Below are 12,948 nucleotides of genomic sequence, written 5' to 3'. Positions count from 1 at the left end.
AAAGAAAGAAAGGAAGAAAGGAAGGTTTAACTTTAATCCTGGTCAGACTGTCCACTAAGCAAAAAAATTAGTATAACACAGTAACTCTAGTGATGGCCAGGACAGAAATATAACCTTTATATGTAATGAGTCAGCACTTTTACATGTGAGTGGACCCCAGCTAGGATGTCAGTCTTCTCTCTCTCTCTATTATGATAGGAAGTAAGAAAACCTTTTACACTGCTCTGCAAAATGAATGTTGTATCTAAGTTCACAAGAATCCACTTTTTAAAGTTTTGTTCCCACAGTGGTTAATTAGAAAGTGATTAAAAGCTCAGGCTCTGTTGGCAGAGATTTGATTGAAAATTCTGTCCTGCCACAAGCTACCTGTAAGCCTCCAGACCCGTTGCCTGTCTAAGCCCCCTGCTTGCTCATCTGTCAAAGGGAACTAACAGTGGTACTCAAGGGGGTTGTTGGGAGGACTAATTAGGTCAATGCCTGATATGGTGTAGATACTCAATACATTTTAAAGGTTGTTATAATTGCTAGCAAATAAAATGATGGAAGGTAGGATGTAACTCTCCTGAGTTCCAGCCTTTTTTGGCCCCAATGGCAAACTTCATTAGGTTGTTAGTCCTTGTTAGCTCCACCAAAAACTGAAAGAGATAAATGGACACTTAGCAGCAGAAAAAATTGCCTTCTGAAATAACCCCTTCTTGGTGCATCCAGCATCTATGTGCTGTCCTTTTTCTAAGACAAAAAATTGCATGTTGAAATTGGATTGGGGACATTATCTCCTGATGATTAAGGGAGGTTATTACTAGAACAGTGCATGAAATGAAAGCTACCTGCTTTCACCTAGGGAGCTCTTGAAAATAACCCTATTTTTCCCCAGCAAATAGGCAAGGAGAAGAAAGATTCCAATAATGGATAACATTACAAATCCTTTTTCATGTACTCTGCTTATCTAAATTGGCACATGATGCCTGCCCACCATCTCTCAGAAATCGTGAGAGGTGCTAACTCATCCATCAGGCCCCGCCTAACAGTCCAGGAGGCACCAAGAAAGATATTTCTCTTTCTCCACCACCTGTTTCTCGTCAAACTAAATCAGCATTTCTGGGAGTTCAATTCCCATTCAGAAAGGTAATACCTTCTAAAGATGGGCATGGCAGCACTTAGGGAAATTCTAACCCATCTGCTGAGAGATAAGCAGGTGAAGGTTAGAAAGTTATCCCCTAGTGACCTCCCCAAAAGCTTTCCATGTAAAAAAGAGTTTTACATATGTAAAATTAGATTTTTATATATATAAAACTAAAATGTTATATATACACACATAAGTATTTTATGTATGTGTAATATGGATGAGTGTACATACAAATATATGTACACACATGCATAAATAGATAGGCAGATACACACACACACACATATATTTCCCCAGTACTTCATTTATATTTGCTAAATTTTTCTCTCTACCCAAAACTTTTGGAAAAAGATTAGATATGAATCCCTAATGTAAAGCCCTAAACTTTTTTGAGCTTACAACCCCGAATCAGGGTTGAGTATCCACTTCACTATGAATGGTCACTGAGCCAGAAAAGAATCAATAAATGCATGGATAGACACAGATACAGAGAAATTTGAGAAGGGATTTAACCCAAATGGTAATTTTAAATAAAAATAAGGCTGATCAAATTCTAGTCAACAAATAATAGTTTGAATTCCATATGATAGCTACATGGAAAAAAGAAATAATGAGGAAAAAATAAAAATATCAGAGAGATGGATATTTTTAAAAAATCCCTTATGAAGCATGTATCAACCACCTATCATACTAAGCACTATTTTAGGCTCTCTCAACCTCAGCACCATTGATATATTGGACCAAAGAAGTCTTTGTCGTGGGGAACTGTTCCGTGCCTCCTAGGATGTTTAGCAGTGTCCCTGGCATCCGCCAACTAGATGCCAGTAGCAAGTCTTCAAGTTGTGACAACCAACATGTCTCCAGCTTTGCCAGATGTCCTCAGGGGGAAATCGCTGTCAGTTGAGACCCACTGTGCTATATATACAAAAATAGTGCCTACATTCCAGTTGCAATTTTGGGGGTTTTGTTTTGTTTTTTTTAAGATTTTGCTTATTTATTTGTCAGAGAGAGAGCACAAACAGGGGGCATGGCAGGCAGAGGGAGAAGCAGACTTCCCACCAAGCAGGGAGCCCGATGAGGGGCTCGATCCCAGGACCCTGGGATCATGACCTGAGCTGAAGGCAGCCGCTTAATCGACTGAGCCACCCAGGCACTCTGCAATTTTTGTTTTATGTTCTTTAAGAACAGACAATCCTCAAAAACATGGTGCATTACCTAGTGTGGATCTCGTTAGACCTCCTCTTCTTCCATTGCTGGGCTACCAAGGTGCCTTCACCTGAGTTCCAACCCTGTGAGAGGGAGGCAGGCAGAAGCCAGGTCCCTGCTCTGTTACTCTTTTCTAGGTTTCCCATCACTTCCACTGGCATTCTGAGCTGTCAGAAAGCTTTTCTAGAACGACAAATCTCTAACATTTATCTTTTGAGGTTATTTATATTGTCCACAAATAATATACAGAAGTAGCAAATCAACATATAAAAAAGCGACATAGCATTTTGCATTGAAGTGAGAATTTTAGGAAATGCTCTATATCAGTAAGCATTTCCTGTAGAGGTTTGTGACTCTAAGTAATTAGCACCGAGAGACTTCTGTATTATCCTATTTAACTGACAGTTGGCTGTAACTAAATAATAAAGAAAAGAAAGAGTGTGTTTGTTTGTTTCTGTTTGGTTTTCATAAACATTCCTGATGTGTCATCTGACTCATATTAATGTGTCTTTTACCCAGTGACTTGAAAACCTTCAAAAAACATTCATTAGCAGATACTTTGATGAGGTTAGCAGGCTTTTAACCTCATACTCTTACCATATTAGTCTAAAGACATCCATGAGAATCATATGGCATTACATTACCCATGGGCCTCTCTACAGAGGAAAACAACTACAAATACCAGTGCATTTCTAAGTCCCTGAGATGTAACTGGCCAAACAGATCCAGAATCTGTCTCTGTGCCCCAGCTATAGAAAGGGGCAGAAACAGGAGGAAACTAGCATTTGCTGAATGCTTGCTATTTTCTTTAATCTTTATTATACCCTGTGAAGTAGTAACATCGCCCAGATTTCTAAATGTTTAATTGCTCCAGGATTCCATCCTTGGAAGCCCCAACTTTCTAGGAAATCTTATCCATGCTTATGGTTATAAATACCAACTCCCAAATTTGTTTTTTTTAAGATTTTATTTATTTGAGAGAGCGAGCACAAGAGGGGGCCAGAGGGAGAGGGAGAAGCAGACTCCCGCTGAGCAGGGAATCTGATGCAGGACTCGATCCCAGGACCCTAGGATCATGACCCAAGCCGAAGGCAGACACTTAACAGACTAAGCCACCCAGGCGCCCCGCCAACTCCCAAATTTATATTAAAATCCAGACTTCTCTGAGTTCCTGACTTTTATATCCAGCTGTTTTCTCCACATCATCATTGACTGTCTCGAAGTAACCGCACCCCCCACCAATCTCCTTTCTTCCCCCTCCCAGATTTCTGTCTTTGTGTTCACATCTTGCCAATTAATTATTCACAAACACTGGAATCACCCTTGACATCTCTCTTTCTCTCACACCCCACATGTAATGTATCAACAAATCCTGGCAACTCTTCCTTCAGAATATTTCCAGAATCTTATCACTTCTCACCCTTCTACCAGCAACCATCTTGAATAAGCCACCTCTGTGTGAAGTATGACAACTGACCTCCATGTTTTTCCCCTCACCCCAACCCCTGTCTATTCTTCGCACAGCAGCCAATAGAACTGGCTAAATTTCAGGTCATAACCTGTTTGTCCTCTGCTCAGAACTCCCCATGGTTCCCCAAAGGCCTCACCATGCATTAGGCCTCATATGATCTGCCACTTCTCTGACTTCACTTCTCACCACTCTCCTCCTCACTCCCTGTGCTCTTAACTTTGAGTTTTGTAGTTACTCTTCCCTCTTTTGGAAGCACACTTCCCCTGAAACCCTCATGTATCCTCCTCTCGCTTCTTTCATGTCTCTGCTCAAATGACACTTTATCAGTTAGCCTCTCCCTGACCATACTGTGCAAACAGTGTCCCCTCCCCAGGCACTCTTCATCCCCTTTTCCTTCTGGTTATAGCCCTTATCCTACTTTTTCCTGGAAATATTTTTCTTCATAAATAAATGTGTGTGTGTGAACAGATATATATACAATAAACAAATATATATATACACATAGGCATGTAAATATGTATGTACATTCGCAGGAGTTGACAAACTATGGCCCAGGACAAAATTTAGCCCTGGCCTATTTCTGTATAGCCACAAGCTAGGAATGGTTTTTTATTACTTAAGGGATATAAAAAGAAAAACAAACCCAAAAAAAAAGATGAATATGCAACAGGAATTGTATGTAGCCTGCAAAGCCTAAGTATTTACTATCTGGCCCTTTATAGAAAAGGTTGCCAGCCCCTCTATTAGTGTATTGTCTGTGTCCTCTCAGTAGAATGTAAACTCCTTGAGGGCAGGGAATTTGTTTTGTTTACTATTATATCCTTAGTAGATAGGATTGTGCCTGGTACAAAATAGATGCTAAACAAATATTTTTGAATGAATGAATGAATGAAGATAATGAGGCTTGATAAGGTCTGCTGACATGTCTAGGGTCACACAGGAAGTTGGAAGATGAACCAGTATTTAAACCCAGGTCCATCTGATTCCACAGGTGAATCCTGCAGTCCAAGAGCGGCTTGCAGCAATGATTTGAACACCCTCATTTTCTATTCAAAGGCTCCTCATTAGACTGTCTTAAACATGCTATTGGGTAAAGGACCCTGTGAAACAGGGTGTAGAAGGAGAAAGAGACACAGCATATGGCAGAAAACCTTTAATACCATAATAATACTTAACATCTGATATCAACCAGATCTGAATAATCCAGATCTATCACGTTTAGTATAGACCTTTCCATTCCACCAACCAGCATATATCCCCACAACTCTACTGATGGGCAAACGTGCAACCATGGATGGAGATAGATTTTTTTTACTTATTTAAATTCAATTAGTTAACATATAGATATAGTGTATCATTAGTTTCTAATGTAGAGTTCAGTTATTCATCTGTTGCATATAACACCCGGTGTTCATTACATCACGTGCCCTCCTTCACCCAGTTACCCCATCCCCCCCTTCCCTCCCGCAACCCTCAGTTGGTTTCCTATAGTTAAGAGTCTCTTATGGTTTGTCTCCCTCTATGATTTTTGTCTTATTTTGTTTTCCCCTCCCTTCCCCTATGATCCTCTGCTTTGTTTCTTAAATTCCACATATGAGTGAAACCATATGACAATTGTCTTTCTCTGACTTATTCTGCTTAGCATAATACCTTCCAGTTCCATCCCCATTAATGTAAATGGTGAGATTTCATCTTTTTTGATGGCTGAGTAATATTCAATTGTATATATACATATATATATATATGTATATATCTATCTATATATATATACCACATCTTCTTTATCCATTCATCTTTCAGTGGACATCTGGGGTCTTTCCATAGTTTGGCTATTATAGACATTGCTACTATAAACATTGGGGTACAGGTGCCCCTTCAGATCACTACATTTTATCTTTGTGGTAAATAGCTAGTAGTGCAATTGCTGGGCCATAGGATAGCTCTATTTTTAACTTCTTAAGGAACCTCCAAACTGTTTTCCAGAGTGGCTACACCAGCTTGCATTCCCACCAACAGTGTAAGAGGGTTCCCTTTTCTCTGCATCCTGGCCAACATCCATTGTTTCCTGACTTCTTAAGTTTAGCCATTCTGACTGGTGTGAGGCGGTATCTCACTGTGGTTTTGATTTGTATTTCCCTAATGGCAAGCCATGTTGAGCATTTTCTCATGTGCCTGTTGGCTATTTGGATATCTTCTTTGGAGAAATGTCTGTGCATGTCTTCTGCCCATTTCTTGACTGGATTATTTGTTTTTTGGGTGTTGAGTTTGATAAGTTCTTTATAGATTTTAAATACTAGCCCTTTATCTGATATGTCATTTGCAAATATCTTCTCCTATTCTATGGGTTGTTTTTTGGTTTTGTCAACTGTGATGAAGTCCCAATAATTCATTTTTGCTTTTGTTTCCCTTGCCTTTGGAGAAGTGTCTAGCAAGAAGTTGCTGTAGCTGATGTCAAAGAGGTTGCTGCCTGTGTTCCTCTCTAGGATTTTGATGGATTGCTGTCTCACATTTAGGTCTTTCATCCATTTTGAGTTTATCTTTGTGTACAGTATAAGAAAATGATCCAGTTGCATTCTTCTACATGTGGCTGTCCAATTTTCCCAACTTCATTTGTTGAAGAGACTTTTTTCCATTGGACAGTCTTTCCTGCATTGTCCAAGATTAGTTGACCATAAAGTTGAGAGTCTATTTCTGGGTTCTCTATTCTGTTCCATTGATCTATAGGATGACAGTCACACAGTAACTTCTAAGTAAACAAAAGTACTACATTTTACCTGGAGTTCCAGGATATGGGAGAAAACTTCCTTAGCTACAAATAGCCAACCACCAATGGCCAGAGGCAGCAGGAAAGTCAGAACTTTGAAACTGTAGCAATGAGTAGAATAGTCAAGCCTCCAGACCATATCTTCGGCTATTATTGGTGTGACAATAGCACAAGATTTTTGAGCTGCCAGATCCATAATCATCTTAAAGAAGGAAGCCAAGAAAACTGACAATTATCATAACAGATGCAAATACCCATGGCTGTCACCTCCTAGACTAGTTGCTCTACCTAATCAGCCATCCCCAGAGGCAGCTGGCTTTAGAGTTTAGGGTATTTGGCTGAGACACTACGCATATTTCGTGACAGCCAAGGGTCAGCTTTACTAACTGCATGAGTGTCAATGCCTGTATGTTTTTATACAGGACAAAAGTCATGACACCACACCCCGATGTTAACTTGAATCTGACATGCAGCTGCACTCTGGTCAAGATTCCAGCTCAGAATATTTGCGACAGTCCGATTTCAAATGTCTGTCTCTTTGTCCTTATAAGTTCCCTTACACTTCAGCAGGCCATGTGTGCCTTTTTTTCTCTCTCTCTAGATAATGTAGTCTCTATAAACAGCAGCAGCTGAGGCCACTATCCTAGGTTTTGTCCATTTCTCATCTCTCTACCTTACTCGCTATAATAAAGCACAACTCCTAGGAAACTGTGAAATTAAAATGAAGTGTCATTTTCAATGATAAGATATACAGGGTTTTGAAGTGATAGTTTTGATTATTAAATTAAGTCTAAACATTATAATCTTATAAAATGTTGATTGGTTAGAAAAAAAAATTATATTGCTTTCTCCAAATAATTTATATGGCGACTTGGGTAAGAAAATGGGTGAGCTATGTAATAAATACTGATGAACCATTCTTTTTGGTTCAGCTTTAAACTTAAGTCTCTTGGAACCGCCATCTACCAGTAATTCACCAAAATGACCAACACAAAGGGAAAGAGGAGAGGTACCCACTATATGTTCTCTAGACCTTTTAGAAAACATGGAGTTGTTCCTTTGGCCACATACATGCGAATCTATAAGAAAGGTGATATTGTGGACATCAAGGGAATGGGCACTGTTCAAAAAGGAATGCCCCACAAATGTTACCATGGCAAAACTGGAAGAGTCTACAATGTTATTCAGCATGCTGTTGGCACTGTTGTAAACAAACAAGGGCAAGATTCTTGCCAAGAGAATTAATGTACACATTGAGCATATTAAACACTCAAAGAGTCGAGACAGCTTCCTGAAGCATGTGAAGGAAAATGATCAGAAAAAGAAGGAAACCAAAGAGAAAGGTACTTGGGTTCAACTGAAGCGCCAGCCTGCCCCACCCAGAGAAGCACACTTTGTGAGAACCAATGGAAAGGTCCCCGAACTGCTGGAGCCCATTCCCTATGAATTCATGGCATGATAAATGTAAAGAAATTAAAAGACCTCAAGACTGAGAAAAAAAAAAAAACTTAAGTCTCTTTATAAAAGAAATTTCTCTAATTATTTGGAAATAATATTAGTAATTGCAATGAAGAAAATGAGGCAAGGCTCAAATACTTTACCTAAGAATTCCTTTTGTCAAAAAAATTTTTTGTTTTAACTTGAATGAAGATTGTTAAATCAAAGTCAGGTGTTAGGTACCTGCTATGTATTAAATGTGATTTGTGTGATGCTATGTTCTTAAAAGGTATCCGGATATTTACATGCAATATTCCAAGGAAAGTGTATATATGGAGAAAATATATTTGGGAACTCTGCATTTGTACTACCTTAAGCAATGAAAAGCATATCTTTCTGTTGTCAGACTTGAGAAAGAGATACAAGATCTTGAAAAGGCTGAGCTGCAAATCTCAACCAATGAAGAAGCAATTTTAAAGAAACTAAAATCAGTTGAGAGGACAACAGAAGACATAATAAGGGTGAGCATTAACATGTAAAACTATGAGCTCCTCCTAGAATGAGTCCACAAATAGTATATACTTCTTTAAACTATATCCTCATTTAGAATTTATGTTTTAAGCGGTATTAATCATGGAGAATTCATTTTTCTTATAGTCTGTGAAAGTGGAAAAGGAAGAAACATCAGAAGGTATGTTTTCAAGCAGTCTATTCTATGTCTAACTATGATATTTTTTGATAAACCCACAGAAAATTTTCCCATTATTATAAATATATCCTAAATGTATTTTTGAATTAATATTAATTTTACAGAGTCAATCGAAGACATCTATGCTAATATCCCTGACCTTCCACAATCCTACGTGCCTTCCAGATTAAGGAAGGACAAAAATGAAGGAATAGAAGATGATGAACAAAACAGAAAAGGTATATGAAAAATCTGTGGCAGGTTCTCAAATTCAGATTTTATGATGTCAGACATTAACAACCTGCTAAGACATCCGGTGCTTCAGGTGAAGCAATAGTCCATTTTACAAAGTTCCAAGAGGTATTTGAGTCACTTGCATTGGTAGGGATAAGGGGGTCACAGTGCTTAGGCAAACTAGATAGAGACAAAGAAGGTAAAGGCTAAAAGAGACAAACTCTTAAAAACAAGGCTCCCCTGCTCAAAAATCTCTCTCCCCAAGTAGCCCATCTAGTAGACACTCTCTTGGGTTACTAAGATCCTTTATGAAAATAAAAATATCCCCTGGGGAAGTTTAGACATGATTTACCCCCATGTGAGAATGATTTTCATAAAATTTACACTTCAAGCCTCCAGACAAAATGAAGGCTTGCCTGGGGTCAGAGAGGGAAACTTTGAAGTTTAGACTAGAAAAGGAAGCCACACTCTATAAGCAGGGAGCAGTTATTCATTTAAATATGCAACAAGTAGGGCACCTGGGTGGCTCAGTCGTTAAGCATCTGCCTTCTGCTCAGGTCATGATCCCAGGGTCCTGGGATTGAGCCCCGCATCGGGCTCCCTGCTCCGCGGGAAGCCTGCTTCTCCCTCTCCTGCTCCCCCTGCTTGTGTTCCCTCTCTCACTGTAGCTCTCTCTGTCAAATAGATAAAATCTTAAAAAAAAAAAAATTCAACAAGTATTTAGTGACCCCGTACTACATGGCAAGCTCAGTTCTTGCAGTAGGAATCCAGGAGTGAATAAAACAGCGATAATCTCTGCCCTCTTGGAGCTGACATTCTAAAGGAGAAAACGGACCAAAAATTAAGTAAATACATAAAATATATCATATGAGGGTGTGAAAATACTAAAGACTAAAGCAGAGGAGAAGGACAGGGAGAGTGGGGTTGGGGGTGGGGGTGGGGAGGTTGCGGTTTATCTGGGTAAACAGGGAAGGCAAAGAACCACAGGCTACTTGAGAAAGATGTACGGAATCCAAGATGGGTCCAAAAAGGGAGGTGGGACGTCACAACAGAAGCAAGCCCCATTGTTATTTGGCCCAGATTCCTATTAGCTCTTAAAACTCCAGTCATAAGGAATTTGCCTGGGCCGGGAAGCAGAGCTCAACCACCCAGCACTCTCCAGTTCAGTTGTTTTCAGTTCAGCTGATATTGCTCTATTTTTTCCCCCTACTTGAAAACTGTAGTGAAAGAACCAGAAAAAGAAGGGAGAAGGGGAAGCATGTGATTCCAGCCTCCCTCCTCCCTCTTCAATAGCAGTTCTACATTTAAACAAGCTCCCTGCTGTGGAAACTTTAGAACACTCCTCTATAATTTCAGCAGGCTGCTGGCCCGCACAGCAAGGATGTAACTGAATGAAATATACTGCGCTAGGCCTTTTACCTGCTGCAATGCCTAGCACGACATATTCCTCCTAACTGACAAAGAGGTCTGATTCCTCCCATTGAGTAATGTTAAGAGTATAATCCGTCTTGTCAGATTTATTAGCTACAAATAGAATATTTTTTGGTGTCCCAGTGAAGACCCTTTCTGTTTGGAATCATCAGCTTCTCTTCTCCAACCAGCTTTTCAATCCCATTTTTCAGTCCTCCCATGCATCCTTACATAGAAACCTCTGTCACTGCCCTGTTGGCCATTACACAACTAAGGAATGAAATCAAAAGTTTTAAAAACAGACAACATCTCACAGAAAAGAATATCAAAGAGTATACTTAGCATAAAAATACACTGTGAAAGCAGGCTGCTTGAGAAGAGAAAATTTTAACTAAATCAAAGATCAAATTTCTCTCTCAACAGCTTTGTATGCCATGGAAATTAAAGTTGAAAAAGACTTGAAAACTGGAGAAAGTACAGTCCTGTCTTCAATACCTCTCCCCTCAGATGACTTTAAAGGTACAGGAATAAAAGTTTACGACGACGGGTGCAAGTCAGTGTATGCAGTAAGCTCTAATCACGGTGCGGCGTACAATGGCACCGATGGTCTGGCTCCAGTTGAGGTGGAGGAACTTTTGAGACAAGCCTCGGAGAGAAACTCTAAATCCCCAACAGAGTATCATGAACCCGTCTATGCCAATCCATTTTGCAGACCTACAACACCACAGAGGGAGAAGGTAACTCCTGGACCAAACTTTCAAGAAAGGATAAAGATGAAAGCTAACGGACTAGGTAATGATACATATGAATCCATACACAATCTGGACAATGGGCTTTCAGAGGGGAGGGACAACAGCTTCAATCACGTCAGCCCCGTTCGGCCCATCCCTCAACCCCGATCAATGACTCAACAAGCTGCGGAGATGCCCCACAGCCTACAAAAGAGGCTGATGACTCCTTGGGAAGAATCCAGTGCGATGCAGGACAAATATGTGGCCTCTCCAAAGGCAAGACTGAGTCCCAGTGAATCACTGGCTGGGAAGTCAAAACACCAGGATTCTTCTCCTGCTTGTAAGGAGGATGAGGAAGATATTAGATACAATATCGTTCATTCCCTGCCTTCTGATATGACTGATTCAGAACCTGTGACGATGATTTTCATGGGATATCAGCAGGCAGAAGACAATGAAGAAGAAAAGAAGCTTCTGACAGGGTATGACGGGATCATCCATGCTGAGCTGGTTGTGATTGATGATGAGGAGGAGGGTGAAGGGGAAGCTGAGAAACCATCCTACCATGCCGTAGCTCCCTACAGTCAGGTTTACCAGCCTGCCACACCAACACCGCTTCCTAGAAAGAGATCAGAAGTTAATCCCTATGAAAACACAAACCACAAATCTCCCCACAAAAATTCCATATCCCGGAAAGAGCAAGAAGAAAACTTAGGCAACCCAGTTCAACATTCTCCGCTTGGCGTTCAGATGGCCGGAGATGGGACTGAGGACCCGTCCTTAACAGGTAATGAGAAAAACAAGGCTTGCCACTGCTGTTTAATCATGTGACTATCTTCCTTTTGCGTAGTTAACACACCATCTTGCTTTCAGCTTTTTTGACTACCTCATAGACTAATACACGCTAAGGGTTTTTTGTTTTGTTTTGTTTTTTAATTCATGCTGACCTGAATTATTGTCACCATAACTAAAGTGATTAAGTCACTTCGAAAGACAAAATGAAAGGACAATTGTTGCCTTCTTTGGATAGTGCATTGGTTGACCTAAGAAACTTGAAATTTGTCTTCTGTCACAGTGTGGTACTGTTTGTGAGTGTATTTGGATCACTAATATGTTGGATCATCTACATCATGTCTTTTCCCACCAGAAACTGATGCCAGCTACTTGTCTGTGCCTCTCTGTTATTTAAACTTCTTATCTGAGTTAACAAGTTGCCTTAATTTTGCAAGAAAAGACAAGAAACAAATTTTATTTTCAGTGTGATATTTTATTACTTTGCTATATCTTGTTTCTCTATACTTTTATAGTTTAACTTTATTTCCTTAATTTTTCTACATTTTAAAACAGAATGTCAATTTATTTTAATTATCTATAACATTTACCTTTCCATAGTCTTCCTCAACTTAACAGTTATTTTTCTATTTTCTATATATTTACATTTCTTATTCTCTATAGTTTTATAGCTATCTAGCATTTTTAGCTTTAAATGGAAAATAAATTTTTTCTATAAAAGTGATGGCTCATCAACTTAAATTCCTTATTATCACTTGAATATTGTATTCTACTCCTCACTTACAAAAAAATAAATAAGAATCTGACAAAATCAATTATAATAGCTGTACTTAACCTTAGCTAAACACCTACCTCAAATTACCCAGACATATAGGTTCTAGGTGTGTGAATGTGAAGGTAAATTTTAAATGTTTCTAATGGAAGGATTCTTGTTAAAAAGTAATAACTATTAAGTCCCAACTAATTCAGCAAGTAGAACTTGATAATTCTATAGAAATGTGGTAGTACTTGCACAATTCAGGAAGGGTTCTTCTGCAACCCATAAGCCCAATTTGGGGCTGCTAATAATACAATGAAATGGACTTCTTC

At 39.4% G+C, this 12,948-nt stretch overlaps 1 protein-coding gene across 1 annotated transcript in view; it reads left to right on the top strand.

Annotated features, from left to right (window-relative positions):
• The window catches only part of PALMD (palmdelphin), a 50,912-nt gene that overhangs the window by 34,262 nt on the left and 3,702 nt on the right, over positions 1-12,948 (top strand). The window contains exons 4-7 of the mRNA XM_025872269.2: positions 8,411-8,525; positions 8,662-8,695; positions 8,818-8,931; positions 10,760-11,854. Coding sequence (XP_025728054.1) covers positions 8,411-8,525; positions 8,662-8,695; positions 8,818-8,931; positions 10,760-11,854 — 1,358 coding nt within the window. The remainder of the gene's footprint in view (positions 1-8,410; positions 8,526-8,661; positions 8,696-8,817; positions 8,932-10,759; positions 11,855-12,948) is intronic.

Source organism: Callorhinus ursinus, unplaced genomic scaffold (assembly GCF_003265705.2).
Source record: "Callorhinus ursinus isolate GAN/ISIS: 27379988/994484 unplaced genomic scaffold, GSC_fseal_2.0 scaffold9, whole genome shotgun sequence".
Lineage (NCBI taxonomy): Eukaryota > Metazoa > Chordata > Mammalia > Carnivora > Otariidae > Callorhinus > Callorhinus ursinus.
The sequence above is the reverse complement of the archived record's forward strand: the minus strand, read 5'-3'. Positions and strand labels throughout refer to the sequence as shown.